The sequence below is a fragment of the Ambystoma mexicanum genome, chromosome 2q (genome assembly GCF_040938575.1).
Source record: "Ambystoma mexicanum isolate Mex_15411 chromosome 2q, UKY_AmexF1_1, whole genome shotgun sequence".
In the NCBI taxonomy this organism is placed as follows: Eukaryota; Metazoa; Chordata; class Amphibia; order Caudata; family Ambystomatidae; genus Ambystoma; species Ambystoma mexicanum.
This window is the reverse complement of record NC_090924.1, coordinates 331,428,149-331,445,849: the sequence shown is the minus strand read 5'-3', so window position 1 is coordinate 331,445,849 and position 17,701 is coordinate 331,428,149. Positions and strand designations below refer to the sequence as shown.

General features: G+C 46.8%; 1 protein-coding gene across 1 annotated transcript in view; it reads left to right on the top strand.

The window, feature by feature from the left end:
- The window catches only part of PKD1 (polycystin 1, transient receptor potential channel interacting), a 1,742,473-nt gene that overhangs the window by 841,803 nt on the left and 882,969 nt on the right, over positions 1 to 17,701 (top strand). Inside the window, exon 21 of the mRNA XM_069647332.1 lies at positions 3,748 to 3,900. Coding sequence (XP_069503433.1) covers positions 3,748 to 3,900 — 153 coding nt within the window. The remainder of the gene's footprint in view (positions 1 to 3,747; positions 3,901 to 17,701) is intronic.

Below are 17,701 nucleotides of genomic sequence, written 5' to 3'. Positions count from 1 at the left end.
ACCCGGACTGGGGTAGTGCTTACACCGCATGATGAGCGACGGCCGCTGGGTTATGAGTCCCTTGTTATTGCGCTGAAGGTCAGCCCCTGTATTACTGAGACCTCAACCATTCTCTGTGGGACTGTCGGTCAGGTGCTGCGAAGTATCTCCATCTGCACTTGTTATGAATAGAGGGGGCGAGGGCCGCCAGGACCAGGGCTTCTGCGCCGACGGGTCCGGCAGTGCACGTTTTGTTCTAGAGTCAGTGAGGACTCGTGTTTCGAGCCAGTACCATGCGTCTTTGGGGTTGTAGAATAGGGGAGTAGTGCCCTCGTAGTGGACTTTAAGCAATGCCGGGAAGAACAGGGCGTATTTAACAGATAGCGACTGGAGTTTCTTCTTAACGGAGTCAAACGATTGGTGAGCCTTTTGAACTTCCGTAGTGTAATCAGGGTAGAACCTGACCCTGTAACCGTTGTACGTGATCGGGCCAGAGGCCCTAGCCATTTGCAGGATCGCATCGCGGTCTCGGTAGTTCAGCAGGCGCGCAATTATTGTTCTAGGCGGGGCTACAGGGGTAGGTCGGCCAGTGGGGACCCTGTGTGCCCTTTCTATGGAGAAGAATTTGGAGAGTTTTTTTGTGAGCAAAGACATGAGCCAGCCAGTCCTCCAGGAATAGCTCAGCACTGGGGCCTTCCTCCTTCTCCGGTATTCCGAGGATCCTTAGATTATTATGTCACGCTCTCCCCTCGTTGCCCTCGGCACGATATTCCAGCTGGGTGACTTTTTTGGGTGATTGCGGCAAGTTGTTGTTCCAGGCGGTGGACAGTGTCTTCTGTGGCAGAACCCCTTTGTTCTGCTTCACCAACCCTAGCGAGAGGTTGCGTAGATCCTGCCGAATGAGGGACACCTCTGTGGATAGGCCTCGCATTTTGAGTTCCAGCGATGTTCTCGAGTCCCCAATCGCTTTCATGGGGTCCTGTCATAGAGATTGGAGGGTCATGGGGCTCTTCGCTGGCCCCTTCCATTTCTGGAGTTTGAGTCTCCTGGCAGGGGGCGAGGGGGGGGCCTGTTGTGTAGAAATCCATTTTACTTTGGAGAGTTTGCCTTTTAGTTTGCCAGGCTCGAGTATTCCGCGTCGTAGAGGAAGAAGGATGGATGGTGAGGCCTAAAACAGCCCTGCGTGGGTCAACATGTTGCGCCGCAGCAGTACTTGGCACCCACGGTGTGTCCGCGCAAGGGTGGCGTCGAGGACAGTGGAGCGTGTTCCCCCGGAGCGTGAGCCCCACCTCCGGGCTGCCAGGCGTTTGGGGATGGTGCCGTATGAGTAGGGGGGAGCTCACCCCCACAGTGGTGGTGCCCTGTAGGAGCTGTTCTGTGGGTTGTTTCCCACCGCCTCACCCCCACCGCAGTCCAAATGTACAGAGGCCTTGCCCAGGGAGGGGAGAGGGAAAGAAAGAAAGTCTTTCAAGAAGATGAAAGACTTTCAAGAAGATGAAGATGTATTGTTTCCTGGCGTGTGCTTATCTCGGCCCCTTGCAATTCTGTTCATGGGCTTCACAGGCCCTGTCGCCGGTCAAGGTGTATAAGGAACCGTGGATGGGTAGGGGGGAAAACAGGGCAAGCTCCCAGCCTCACACACGCTCCTACCTCGCTGTAGCTGGGTTTGTTGCCCTCATGTTGACCACCAGCAGGGGAGCGCAGCGCTCGATCTTCCAGTCATGCCGCGACTCGACCCTGGGCGATGCAGTCTCGCTGACGGGGGGGGGGGAATCACTGGGGGAAGGCTGGCGGCGTGGGCCCGGGTCTAGGGCAAGCGCCCGGGCAGCTTGTGGGCCTGTGCGTGGGGAACGTTGGAGCCGGGCTCTCGTGGTCCTCTGCAAGTCCAGGAAGGAAGGAGGGGGCTTCTTGAGTGCGTCACACCGCCAGGGGTGAGGGAGGGGTGCGGTGTATCAGTGGGAGCAACAGCTCCGATCCCAGCGCCCTGCAGTGTCCCCAGGATCAGGCAGGTGGGAGGGACCCCAGTTATGACTCCGAAGGTGCCGGTGGAGCGCCACGGGGTTTCCTCTGTCGGTCTGCCGGCGTTTCTCCGGCACGCACCTCTGCCCAGGCTCTTCTGTGTCTGAATGTCGTGGCGGTGGAGAGGTGGGCATTCACTTCCGCTCACGTTGCTCTGGCCGCAGATCACCCGCCAGCGGTCTTCAGTCTGTTACTAGAGTCCCCCGGTCCGGTTGATCCCCAAATTGCAGCAACGGCTGCACAAGTATGTCTGTCGCTGCTCATGAGCAGATGGGGTAACTTCGTGCAGCAAAAGGGGGTTATAATTGAGGATAAGTGTAGCGGCCGCCGGGAGACGAAATGCTTAGGTCCGCGTGAGTCGCGCGCGCATGCGCAGTTCCGTCATCTTTGATTTAATGCAAAGTTGGATGGCACACAATGGACTTGCTCTTAACAATGCTAATACAGAACTCATACTGGTTGGTAGCCAACAAGAATTGTACTATTGTTGGGTGTCCTATTACTTTCCTCTACAAGTTTAAAACCTTGGGAGTTACTTTGATTCTACTATGTCAATGAAGAATCAAGTCAATGTGGTAATTTCGTAATCCGCATATTATCTAAAGCTGCTCTGTCGTATTTGGCCATTTATATCTGATGAAAACTGCGCCATGCTTGCCCGTACAGTAATTGGTGCTAAAATACAGTATTGTGGTACTTTATTGGTCGGTACATCACAGAGCAATATATCAAAACATCAACTTGTGCAGAACAGTGCTTTGAGGATTGTGGCTTGACTTAGTCGAATAGCACATGTCACCTCTGCACTGGTTACCCGTGAAAGAACATCTACATTCTAGGTTCCTCAACATCACCCACAAATGCCTTTATGGGATACCCTGTATATCTTAAAACGAGGTTGCATGCAAAACAAAGCACTCAGTGGTTGAGTAATAACCATGGTAACTTGCTGTTCCTATCTCGCATAAAGTTGGAGAGGGCTAGTAAACGCTCTTAATTTTATTGCCCCACACATCTGGAATGAGCTACCTCCTCACTTGCATCCTTTAAGAAATCGCTCAAGACTTTCTATTTTACTTGAATGGTTTTTATTGTTGTTTCTTTGCCTCTTTTTTAATGGTTTTGGTTTTAGATCTAGCTTTTGATATATATGGGTATTTTATATCATGTTCTACCTTTTATCTGTTTATCCTATGTTTTCTTGTTTTAGCTGTTTTTATGATTATATAAATGTGTTCTTATTGTTAATTGTGTGTATATTTTGTTTGTTGCTGCTCTCGTTTGCCCTTGGTCTTATGGCACATTATAAATATGTAAACATAAACATATTAGATAGCAAAAATGCCTGCATTGTGTAGCAATTGTTTCTCCTGGTATGCGGTTTCTCTTGGGCACATTCATATTTTTATTGTTGCAGAGGGAAAAAGTGTGTGAGTATTTTATCAACTCCCCTTTAAAATGGCCTGCAATTTATTGATTATTAGGAAATATGTTTTACAATTGTCCCATACCATTAAAGTGCATGGATCCTTTTTTAAAAAAATGTTTCTTGATGTGGTAACACCTAAGCAACCACGTATTTGAGGGCCTTTTCACAACAGTTTTTTGTGTGAAATGAAGCAAGTGAGTGTTTGGAGCCTATATTTTGGTACCAAAACAAGTCTTGAAATAAATAGTGAAATGATTGTACCCGTTTACAAAGTGAGGTTATTTTACCTTAATTAAACTAACTGTTTTCTTCACCCTTAGTATGAGGGAGTTGGCCACTGGGATATGAACTCCACCAGTGAGCGGGAACTTAGACTTCGGACTCGCGCAAACATCACTCACACCCTGATCAGTCTGAAAGTTAACAACGTGGATGACATACGGCAGATCGCAGCCGCACTGGCACAGTGTACGGTAAGAGACAGTTGAGTTGAGTGAATGCTACATTGTCAATTTAGGGACTTCGGTCTCACATGATGGATGCATTGTTTTGATACTACTGGGTTGGCCTTTTGAAACACCTCACTAAAGAGTTTCTGAAAAATCTCTGCGATAGGCACAAAGACAAAAAAGTACTTTCAACATTAAATCACGGTTTTGGAGGTGGGTGTATTTTGATCAGAAAGACACATGTCAGGTTGGAAAATGAGCATTGAAACAAAGAAAAAAGCACAGGGAAGGGAAAACAACAGCTTATATCGAAGGTTGAGGGAGGAGAGAGGAAAAGTGAGGGAAAGAAAGTACTGCCAATTAGACAAGAGGAACTGCTAAGAGGCATTCATGCAAGGTGTTAAGATGGATTTTCAGACTCAGCCCTGGGAGTGGATTCTAAGAGGCCACCCTATTATAGTGAACAGGGAGAAGACACTGATGTCTAGCCAAACTTAATCATGGAAGGGTAGCAGCGCAGTAAGACGCAGACTCAGGAAGGTGTGAGAGTGGTCTAGGGCTACAATAAGACGCACTCTGACCACTTCAATAATTCACGTTAGACACAAGCTAAACAAAAAATGTACAATTATTTATTAGACTTTTGCATAAACGCTAAGCGATGAAAACCCCAGCTAAGTATTATCACACAACGACTACCTGTACACAGTGAGGCGTGAAAAGGTCTTTTTTGTTTCCTCGAAAACTCAGAGCGGTCTTTTTAAATCAAACTATCATGCCCCTGGACGCACACAAGTGCGTGCAGGGGCTGACAGGCACTACCGGGACAGAAGACGGAAGCCACGGCTTTATCAAGTGAGCGTGTATGTGTATATTTTGAGGGAGAGGGCAGGTGGACATGTGTGTGCGTGTGTGCATGTTTGTACGTGTTTCTCCCTGTGCGGGGAGGGGAGGGTTTGTGGGGGTTTTGGATAGGAATGGTTATGGTCAGGAGGAGTCGGGGGAGTTCAGGGAACTAACTCCCCCCATCCCCCGATTTAAAGGGTGAGGACAGAGGGGGATTGCTTTTCAGGGTGGGGTTGGGGCAGGGGGGATGAAACCTCCCAAAAAGGTATATTAGCGAATATTAAAAGCCCAAAAAATTTGCCTTTTTTGCATGCAGCCTTTAATATTAAAAAATATCACGTAGAACCCCTGCACACTTACATTGCCTGTTTGGGTGGGTTCTGCTAACACAAAACCAGCACTTTACCTTTAAAACAGTGAAATGTAAGCAATACTGAAAGTAATACTCTTTCTATCCTTTTAATCGCTGACTTTTAACAACATCTTTGATGGCGGTGGAAAGGACGAACGTCAGCCAAAGACTTAGATTCAACGCACTCCTTTGGCCTTTGAAGGCCGCAGCGGGCCTCGGCCCTGACCGTAGGGAGAGTGTGGGTGCACATTTCTTAGGGCTCTAAGAGAATGCATACTTCCCCTTTACCCTCGCTATTTTAGCCTTGCTGCCCTTCCTTTACATCATGCAAAACACACCATTTAAATTCTGCCCGAGTTGCAATAAGAAGTTCCCCTGGAAAGACAAGCATCAGGTGTGCAATCTTTGCCTTGCACGGGACCACAATGAGGGCCATTGTCAAGCTTGTCAGCTCTTCAAACCGAAAACACTCAGGGACCGAAAGACCAAACATTGGGCCCACAAAACCATGCAGGCCAAGCCGCCTTGGCCGTGGAGGGTGCATCCAGCGACGGCATCATCGCTGTGTTTTCGTATGCCGAAGGTGACAGGGAACCGATCGATTCCCATGTGCTAGCCCCCAACCCCAATAGAAATGCTGGCAGCGCTGTTATGGGCACGACACCGGGCAGCAGTAGCACACACAATGCAACTCACACGAAGCACATACCCCGTGGCCAAAAGTCCACAACGCCATCGTCGACACGGCCTGACACGGCTCCAAAGGGTAGGTCCACAAGCTCCCTGTCCTCTGGGCACTCAGGATCTCGATCGCCACACAGCAGGCCCCCAAAGGTGCACAAAAAACACGACGCGGATGCTGTGACTAATATATCGGCTGAAAGCCGAGCGTCGGAGGACGCCGCTTCAGACTGCACTTCTGCCAAAATTTGACGTCATACTCCAACGTCGAAATTGGCAAAGAGCAACAGTTCATTGAAAATAGCCCAACTTGTCCAAAAACACATCCCAGAGACGCTCCTCGAAGGGAAAACATCGAAAAAACATTCCTCTAAAAGCCATCAATCCTCTAAGACTCACCATTCCCACAAGAAGAAGGGTAGTACACCTCACAAGGGTGCTATGAAACACAAGCAACCTACTTAAGAAACACCCCAGACTCCCATCTCTATACCTAGCTCCTCCCAATGGTCCTGTGAAGACATTGGCAGAATGACTTTCATGGCAGATTTCTTTGACAAGAATCCACAGGCAGTACACAGCCTACAGAATGCACCAGCCACTAATGCTGCATCCTCCTCTCAACACCCAGCAAAGAGGCAAAGCCCAGACACCCTCTTACTCAGTTCCCAGCCAGACCCAGTGCAATATGATCTATATGATCCCAATTCAGACACTGAACAGTAGGATACCCAAGGGGGGGTGACCAATATTACGATGAGGAAGATGAGGAGGATGTTTACTTCATGGCCTCTCCTGATCATCTTGATGCACCACTGGTTGATTCACCTGTGGACACTCAACCCCAGTTTAATGATATGCTCTTAAAAGCAGCAGAGCACTTTCAAATCCAGACCCAGGAGAAGCAATTGGATAAAGATTTTGTGGAGGATATATTAGGGGATAAAAAAAAGCTGTCACACAGTTTATACACCTCCTCCAATCTATACAAAGAAGAATACAGCCATCACTAGAACCGCCAAGCCAAACGCAGGCTGTAAACCCACAAATTGAAAAGATGTTCCGCCCGCTCCTACAGATCCACTCTACATAACGGGTCAACTTAAACCAGACTTGTGAGTAGTGACGACTACACAAAAGAGGGCAGAAACAATGCTAGCGTCATCTGAAGCACCCCCAGATAAGTAAAGCAAAAAGATTTACACTCTAGGGAGAAAAGTGGCCACTTCTGCGGCCTATCAGACAAGGACTGCAAACAATACCACTTTGTTGGCAAGCTACAACTGCCACAAGTGGGACGAAATTGCAACCTTAATGGCTTCAGCTCCAGAACCCCTGAAATCTCAGCTGTTCCTCGCAGTAGCTGATGGCAAGGCAGGTTCCAGCTGCATCTTAAAAAACAACTTAGATGCTCCAGACAACACAGGCAGGATCATTGCAGAAGGGACAATCATTAAACGCCATGCATGGCTTCACCAATCTGGTTTTAAACTTGAAACGCAGGCAACACTCCTCAACATGCCAATAGAACCCAATGTCCTGTTTGGGAAAGCCGTTGAGGATGTGTTAAAATCAGCCAAAGAAGAGTATAACACTCTGAAATCCTTGGGCCAGCTAACTAATAAGTCAGTAGGCCAAAGAGGTGGAAGCAATTTTCATCGTTTTCGTGAACAAAATTCACAGAGGGGTTCCGGTTATGGGGATAATCTGGGATCATCCTTGAGAAACAATCAGGGACAAGCCTTGCAAGGTTTCCAAAGAGGCCAGCGTAGATCGCGTGGCCGCGTGAGGTTCTCCACTTCCAGAGGTGGAGCAACGCCTCCCAAACAATGACCACCCGCTTCAGGTCCCCTACCATGCCTCTCCAGTAGGAGGCCGTATAACGCACTTCACCCACGCATGGGAGGGAATCATGTTGGACAAGTGGGTGCTGTCTACCGTAGCGGGCGGTTATTGTGTGCAGTTACTTCAATGACCCTCAAACCACCCCCGCGCCAAAAAACAACCACGAAGGAAGAACAATGCATCCTTCTAGAGGAGTTCACAACGCTGCTGCTCAAGGAAGCCATCAAGATCGTCGCAGCGTACCAAGCAAACAAGGGTATCTTTTCAACCTACTTCCTTGTGCCAAAGAAAGATCTAACAATGCGCCCAGTATTAGACCTATGCCCTGCAAACACATATGTCAAGCCACACTATGTCAAGCCACAACAATTCTGCATGACAACGCTACAAGAAGTAATCTCACTGCTAAAGCGGAGGGACTACATGGCAACATTGGATATGAAAGATGCCTATTTTCATATTTCAATGTTCCCCGCGCACAGAAGATTCTTGCGTTTCAAGATAGCAAACCAGCACTACCAATTCAAGGTGCTACCCTTCGGAATAGCATCTGCTCCAAGGGTATTCACCAAGGTACTGGCGGTGGTGGCAGCGCACCTGCGTAGGGAGGCAATCCCAGTGTACCCCTGCCTGGACGACTGGCTAATTACAGCCAGTCGTCCAGGATTACTCCCCAAATTTGCAGGCAAAATGCTCAAACAACTATAAACCTTCTCTTCCAATTGGGCTTCTCAATCAACGAGAAAAATCAAGCCTTGTTCCAAACACAACGAAACAGTTCCTAGGAGCTAGCATAAACACGGAAGAAGGGTCAGTCTTTCCATCAACGGAAAGAGTCCAAAACATGTTACTGCAAATACCTCAGTATCAAGCCGGTCACCAGATAAGCGTACGCAAAGCAGTGCGTTTGTTCGGCATGATGGCATCTTGCATTTACCTGGTCCCACACGCACTTTTGCGCATGCACCCCATGCAGGAGTGGTTGGCGAAACAGTGGTCTCAGGCAAGCAGTCAGTGGGACGATCTTGTGGTCGTTTCCCCAACAATAGTACAAAACCTTCGGTGGTGGATAAAGGAGAATCTGTTGAAGGGAAAACCCTTCCACAATCCGGCGGTGCAAGCGATAGCTACAACAGACGTGTCACTCTCCAGGTGGGGGGCACATCACCTTAATCTCACAGCACATGGTCTGTAGACTCACCTCAGGGCACAGAACCACATCAACCTGCTGGAACTTCTGGCAGTATTCAAAGTGCTTCAAGCATTCTAATTGCAGCGGACAGATCAGTCGGTATAGATCCTAACCGACAGCACCACTGCAATGTTCTACATGAACAAGCAGGGGGGCACACATTCTCCAAATCTGTCTAAACCAGCACAAAGAATATGGAAATGGGCACGGGGATGTTCCTATCTTCCCAACAATGTTCCAGGGGAACTCAACACCCTGGCAGGCTCGCTAAGCAGAGATCCCCCACCAGAGGAACACGAGGGGCAACTAGACACAAATGTCATAGACTACATCTTCTCACAGTGTGGTTACCCCACGCTAGACTTGTTTGCTACAAGAGAAAACAAGCAATGCCAAGACTTCGCGTTCAGGTTTCCCCAGCTATACTCCAAGGGGAACGCCCTATGGATGAGCTGGTCAGGGAAATTTGCTTACGCTTTTCCCCCAACACCTCTAATGTACAGGGTGGTGAACAAGATTCACAAAGAACAGATTACGCTCATCCTAGTTGCTCCCATGTGAGCAAGACAACCATGGTTTCCACATCTGCGCAAACTGGCGATGTGCGATCCCCCTCAAACTCCTATGCCAGAGCAATCTGCTGACCCAACACGAGGGAATAACAGTACACCCTCAACCTCACTCAATGAACTTGGCGGCATGGCTCCTGAGGTCATAGAGTTTGGTCATTTAAATCTTCCACAAAGGTGTATGGATATCCTCAAGGAGGCACGTAAACCAAACAGCAGACACTGTTATTTCGACAAGTGGAGGATATTTGTAATTTGGTGCCAATCTCAACAAATAAACCCTGTAGAATGTACTCCATCCCACATTCTAAACAATATGCTCCACTTGTTAGACGCAGGGTTAGTATTCAACTCTATAAAGGTCCACATGGCAGCTTTATCAGCTTTTACCACCTCTCAGAGTAAAGTATCGTGGTGGAAAATTCCTGTTATTAAAGCATTCATGGAAGGAGTAAAGAGACTCCACCCTCCAATTTCAAACCCACCGCCAGGCTGGCCTCTTAATGTTGTACTCGCAATGCTCATGGGACCTCCCTTTGAGCCTATACATAAGTCATATCTTAAACACCTGACATATAAAACTGCCATCTTAGTGGCTTTTCCATCCATAAAACGGGTTAGTGAAATTCAAGCATTGTCAGTGCAGGACCCATTCTTTGTCATACACAAGAATAAATTGGTTTTACGAACACACCCTAGGTTTTCACCTAAGTTCATTTACAAATTTTACGGAACCAATACATTAAGCTGCCAGCCTTCTTCCAGAACTCTACAAGCTCTCCTGAGAAAAAACTCTATACACTAGATGTAAGGAGGGCGGTCCTTTACTATGTAAACAAGACCAGATCGCTCAGAAAAACAGACCAACTGTTTGCCTCCGTAGCACCAGGCAGAGAAGGAGACCGCATTTCCATGAATGCCATCTCCAGATGGATAGTCAGATGCATACAACTCTGCTACTCATTATCAAGTAAAACACTGCCTTTCACATCAAGAACTCACTCCACAGGGGGTACAGAGATACCTTGCCTTTTATCGCAAATGTCCTGCTGGACACCATTTGCAAAGCAGCTACATGGAGCTCAGTACACACTTTGACTCAGCACTACTACATTGACACTCATTCCAAAGCAGATACACAAGTGGGACAAGCAGTTCTAAAACATCTATTTTCCGCAGGACCTTCTCACAACCCACCACCTTCTCCTAACACTGCTCGTTAATCTATGCATAGCATGTGATCTAAGCAGATTCCACAAGCCTCAGAAGGGATACATTACTCACCGTAATCATATTTCTGATGCTTGTATCTGCTTAGATTCACATGTGCCCACCCTTCCTCCCCTTGGTGCATAGATGTTTATAAGAGCTTTAGCTGATCATATCTGCTTTAATACACCTGTACTCACGCAACACTTCATGCTACCTCATGTCAGAAACAGAACAATCTGCGGGACCTTGACACGTGATGGACCATGGGTACAGTGGATATCACACTAGGGATAGTATTACTGGCACGCCATGTCGATGTCCATTTTTTGAGTTTCGAAAACAACAACTGTAATGCTCTGCAGCTTCCACTAGATGTCGGCCTATGCATACCATGTGAATCTAAGCAGATACAAGCATCAGAAATACGATTACGGTGAGTAATATATCCTATATATATGCTTATATGGACGTGCACACACAAACACTCATTTTCCTGAGGCATGTGAATCTGCTTAAATTCACATGCTTTGCATAGGCCACCATCTAGTGGTTAATGGTTAATTTTTAAATCGATAAAGAGCGCTGACAGGGATGTTAATCTCGCAATATTCCTACCCTATGTGTTGCAGGTGTAGAGGAGCAGACATGTACATCACTGATAGACTCCGCCCCCTCACCTCCGTCATACTGGATGAATTACAGGAAGTCACTATGCATGACACAGGGTATCATCCCAATACCCCATTGAGTCTATGGGAGACGTTATGCGCTTAGACAACAGTATTGAATGTACCCTCGTACTGAGGTGGTAGCAGGAGACTTGCTGGCACCACTGAATATCGAGGAGTTGTAAAGAAGATCTGGTAGGTGCAAAGTGATATGATAAGGAGAAGATACAATGACGCACTGAAACGATATAAGAATACTTAAGAAGGAAGATGTAACTAAAGACACAAGAGTAAACATGTGTTCAAGTAAGAAGAAGCCGTATATACAAAGAAGATAAGTAACCAAATGAGTAGTGAATGTATAGATGTAGAAACGCAAGGCAGATGAGCCATATAGAAGCTTGCGGCAGTAGAAAACATAACACGGGTGAAGGAGCCATGTTGAAAAAATGGATGTAGGCTATCAATGATAGTAAGCAAAGAGGTTGAAGGAGAGAGACCAGAGCTGCAGAGCCGATAAGAGACTGAAAATACAAATTCATGCATGAACAAATTATAGCTGCTGGCCAGAGATCAAGGATGCCACAGCAAGAAGCTACTGAGGGGCACAAGGGGTGGTAAGCAACATATGCAGTAAATATTTCTCTTAGATTAAGTAAATGAGCGAATATTTGTAAGTGCCAAGTATTGACAATAAAAGATGCAGAAAAGCTTATGTGAGGTAGAACAACCAAGTCTCCAGAGGCCAAGAGGAGTAATGACACCCAGCTTAATTGAATTAAATAGCACTAAATAAAAGATCGAAATGGAGAAAATTGTTGTCTCCTCACATGTGATTCAGAACTTGAAAACAAGGCCTATTCATTAAGCTTCAGACAAAGATAGTGGTGTACCTACATTCCCTTATAAGTCCCTGAGGGGAGAACAGCCCGCAAGGTCAACTACAAAGAAGAGGCCTTGGCTGAAGGATTGGCTTATGCGAGATGGTGGACTAATTGGGCAAGTGGGTAGTAGTCAGTCGTTGTTCTCTGCACCTGAGTTTCATTTTGCTTACGTGCTGCTAGTGAGCCGAGTGTCCAAGGTTGGGAGTGGATGCCAACCTATTATGACGGCCTATGCAACGATGAGCATACAATGTTGCATGAACCAATTTGCTACTGTCATACTATTATAATCTGTATTATAGGTAGTTAGAGGGAAGTTCGAGGCTTGCCTACCAGAGAAGGGCAGCCAATAAAGTAACTAAAATGTATATGTTCTATAAGTAGATATGTTCCCCTTACCAATCCCTAAACCGATAGGTTTTATTATTTGCCATGTAGGGTGACATCACAGCTGACGCATATTGAGGTTTAAAGCCTTTGTGTAACTAATCTGCATTATGATTGTGTGGACTACGAACCGTTGTTCGCTAGATTGCCCTACTCTATTGAACTGCTAATATAATAGTACTTTTCCATATTCTTTGAGTCTATCCGGTCATTTGGGTCCAACACTGTTTATTATGGTAATCCCATTCTACGCTTAGACATGCCCATAAAGTGCTACTGCACATAGGTACCCATGATTCCTCAGATTGTTTTTTTCTTACGTTGGTTGATCGCATTCAAGCAGAGTAGAAACTATGCAATTCAAAACCAACTTTTCGACACCAGTTCACTGCAGCAATCAACCTTAAACAAGCCAATGACAAGTCATCACACAAATGCCATTTGATGAAACCAGCTGCCAAAGAAGCGTTCCATAGGGAGCGTGGCAATTCCCAATATATTTACATTGCAGTCTGCCCTCGATTTTAAGCCCACTCATGGAGAACTCACCTTTAATTTTCCCCAGAGTGTAGTTCAAAGTTCCCTTGGAAGGACACACAGAGTGTGTGATAATTGCCTTGCAAAGGGCCACGCCAAACCGAAGTGGCCAGCATGACAGTGTTTTAAACCTAAGACCCCTAAAGAGCATAGGGTGAAGCACTGGGCAGCCTACGGCTATGCAGGTAGAAATAGCTCAGGGGGTAGCATCTAACTCTATGGAAGTTATCGAGGCTGAATGATCAAGTGCCGAGGTAGAGCTCGACCCGGGGCAGCCATTAAAAGAGGTGCTGAAAGTGCAAACCTGGCAGTTGGTCCAAGCTTCAAAGAACCTGTGTCTTCCATGGAGATAACATCTGGCAACCACGATACTGCTCCAACACAAAAAGCCAAACAAAGTCTGAAAGCGCCCGTTCTGGTGAGAGCACCAAAAAATTGGGGTCAGCTATAAAATCAACAGAGGCTGTTCGGTCAAAGTTGCTGAACTCTCTCAGCGCTGACTAGAGAGACCAAAACAAAAGCACAGAGCTTCACCACATGTAAACACAGAAAAGGGTAAAACCCAAACAGCTGGGAAGGGAGCTTCCCAGGTCAAGTCGGTTGCCATTGTCAAGTCGCAACCAAGGCCTCAAAGCACATATGTAGAGTCATGGTCAACTATTCTTTCTACACTACGCAACAAAAGGCTCTTGGAACTCTCATCTTCTGAGGAAGAGGAGGAGTCTGTGTTCGTGGAGACGAATCCCCTACAATCCACATGTTAAAACCCAAAGCCTCCACCCAGCAATATAAAATGTCTGGGATACTGAAGAATTTCCAGACTCTATGCCCAAAATTCCACATTTTCTCAAAGACAGATGGGCACAGACAGGATGCACAAATGCAGCGAAAGAACCCAAATTACTATAGCAGTCCCAAACAAAAAAACAGAATTATGAGGACAACTTTGAGGATCAGAAGAACAAAACCATGCAAGATGAAGATGACATTGGGAACCCAAAGTATTGCCCCTTTATAGCCTCCTTGGATGTAAAACCACCAATTCTGACCCCCCTTATGGGGGATCACTTTGAATATAGTTCACTGTAAAAAAGAGCAGCAGTCAGATTTGGTATAAAATGTCATGCCTCAGGCTTCTCAGTGTCATGGCCCGCAACAACTCACCTGGAGGTATTACCTGTACTAACAGGTGTGGGGAGGAAGGGTATGCGGGTGAGGTTTCGGCAGAGGGCTTCGGCCTAGGCCTCAAGGCAGGGGCAGGCATCCTTGCAGCAATCCCCTTATGGGTGCCGCTATGTTCCTGTCCAGCGTTTGAGCCTGTGCATGGTGTCGCTCATTGCTATGCAACGACGTCCACTGCAATTACCATGTTACGGGAGCAGCAAGCTATTTAAGCCTGGCACATCAGGGTACGGCTGCATCTCAATGCCCTCCGTATGTTCGATTTGCTTTCTTTACGTCCTGCTGTTCTGGTATCCTGCCTAATTGCCTTCCTGCATTATATTCCCCTTGTCCTTTCCTGCAATCCTGTCCTGGCTCAGCGCCCCTGTCCTCTCTGTTCCTTCACCTTTTCTCTATGCCTCACTGCCTTCTGTCTGCCTTGTCTTGCCCCTACCTGCTCTGAGGCTTCCGTCTTCATCGCCTGGTACCCTTCAGCTGCCACTTGGTTTTCACCTGCAGTTGCAGTCTTGTTGTTATTAACTTACAACCAGCTTTCCTAGCCAGTGCCTTGCTCTGTCTCTAGGCCACACTAATCGGGAACAGTTGTTTCATGGTGTTGGGAGTCAACCCCCCGGTATCTGGGGGTCGGCTCCTACGCCATACTTGCCACATGCTGGAACTCTGGAGAACAAAAGAATGTCCATAAGTGAAGCCCTATGTCCACTAACACAACAACAACATGATCAGGTACTTGACATAAAGGCACAGGAATATGATGAGGATATATACTACATCATTAACTATGTCCCACACGACCAGAAACCTGGCTCTCATTGAATTCCTCTGAGGAAATCCGTATAGAAGGGACTGAGACCAACAGCTACTAAAGTGGTACATTCCTGCATTGAAAAAAAGTACAAGCCTTCACCTTCACTCTTGCTGTACCTTCCGGGACACCCAACTCCAGACTCGCTATTGGTTGCTACCATCAGGAAAAGAAGTAACACTCTTCTCTTGATATCAGAACATCCACTTGAGGGAGAGAGTGAAAAAAGATGTATCCTTTTTGCCAGAGGATGGCTACTTTTGTGGATACAGTGTCTGCTTTGCTAGCGCAGTGGCGTTAATTATGCACTACAACATGGTGCAATGGGAGGAACTGGATGCCCGAATGAAGGAAGTTCCTAACACCCTGCAGGCAGCAATTCAGAAGATCCTGGATGAAGGCAAATAAACTGCAAATACAGTTATTAAAAAAGCCTTTGATGCAGTTGATACTGCAGGCTTGTTGGGGCGGCTGCAGTTAAGTGCCACACTGGGCTGCAAGGCACAGGCTTCTATCATGTGACGCAGGCAAGCCTGCTTTATAATCCTCTTGAGGATTCTGTACTCTCCAGTACCATTCTTCAGCGGATGAAATACAGGCTTAGGGGTCCATGCATTTACTAATTCCACACTGCAACATCAGCAACGCCGTGGAGAAGGACAATGTAGAGTCCAAACCTCAAGAGGGGCAGCTCGCACGCGGTACAGTGGCATCCAGGTGCATGTCCTGCCCATGCTACTCCAGTAGGAGAAAGATTGAAATCATTCAACCATGCATTAGGAGGGACTTACCACAGGCAGGTGGGTGATAAGCACAGTAAAGGAGGGGTTACTTCATAGAGATTGTTGGCATACCACACAACCTATGACCACTCAACAGAGGAATTCCACAAGAACACCAAGTACTAAAAAATAAGTTCAAGCAGTTCTTCAAAAAGAAGCAATAGAACCAGTCTCGAAAAAGTGCAGGTAATTTACTCTCTATATTTCCCTGTACCAAAAAGGACAAAACCAAAATACCAGTACTAGATCTGCATCCTGCAAACAAACATGTCAATCCAGAAAAGTTTAGAATGACCACATTACAGGAGATAATTCCTCTCTTAAAAAGTGGGCATTCTTAACAACTTTAAACATGAAAGATGCATACGTTCTGTAACAAATCACAGGTATTTGCCCGTTCTCCCCAAGTGGAGTGCCCCCTTTAAGGCTAGGGAGGTAAACCCACTCTGCAACAGAAGTCGAGGCAAGTGGGACCTCACCGAGAGAGAAGTCCCACTTTGGGGACAAGGACTCCCGTTCCTGTGAGTAACTCCCTAGACAAACGGATATAATCGCCTATATGGGACTCTCTGGTAAGCTGAAGAATGGAACACCGTTATCTTTGGCTGAAGGCAATGCAAGAATAAAGCCAAGTGCACACGAAAAGGAAGATATCCCTTTAATACAATATGTATATGTAACTACACTGGAAATGGGCCCTCTGACACTTACAACCGAGCCCCTGGAAGAGGGACGGTCCATCCGGGAGAATGCACCAGCCAGAGAATCTCTCTCAGCGATCAACCACCACAAACCACTAGGACAGGCACGGCCAGCTAATCGGCCTACGGAAAGTAGCCTGGAATATGGGGCTCGTACCAGTAAGCACAGACACTCACTCCTAACGATATGCTCAGTCTCCACTTTACACCAACAAACAATAGAACACAGCTATACCCCTGGATCAATTTCGGCCTAGCTGCACACATACCTACCCTACACCTCAACAGTCTGTTAGAACGCAGTTATACCCCACAAACAAATCATCCTAACTGCACGCTTAATCTCCTATACAAGCCCCTCGGCAGCCAGAATGCAGACTCAGAGCCCCACTACCTTGTGTACACATTCCACTGATCTCTCAAAACCACTGCACAGCACCTAGCATTAGAACACAGCCACCTCCACGCAAACTGTACTGGCTGCACAGATACCTAGTGCACCCTAGCACTATATGCCACTCTACTCTCTCCACTGACCTGGACTAACGTCTCCAAGGGCGTTCAACCTACAGCGCTTTGAGATCATACCAATGATACATAAGGCGCTATACAAATACACAATAGCATAACATAGTATGTGTGCCCGCTGGGTAAGTTGCACCAAGTTCACAATCTTCTAACACAACATAATCTGCAGATAATGCTCCCAAATCCACAGCCTATGAATTTGGTAGTCTGTCCTCTGAGGTCAGTGTTCCAAGTTGCCAGGAGATGGAAGCTTTTTAGCTCCTGGTTATAGCGAGGGGGAGCCCGGTTATCTTGAAACCAGCAGCTACCAGGAGCTACTTTGGACTCCTGTGGCAAGTGGTGCCATTCACACAAAGCTGCGTGATAGTAACAGTGTTTGTTTGGGAATGTATTTTATGGAGAATAACGAACACACTTAAGGGACATTTAGAGCATATTAGTGAACATAAAATGGACAAAAAGTTGCATTTTATGCGAAGTTAGATTTACTGTGCATTATTAACTAGCTCCTGGTCTCCAGAGGTAGCTGATGCCTAACTGGTTATGCCTGATAGCCAGGAGCTGTTTTTGCTCCTGGTCACCAAATCCCAATTTCAATCCCTGGAGTTCGTAGAGTTTGGTAATATACACTTGCAGCAACGATGTATGGAAATC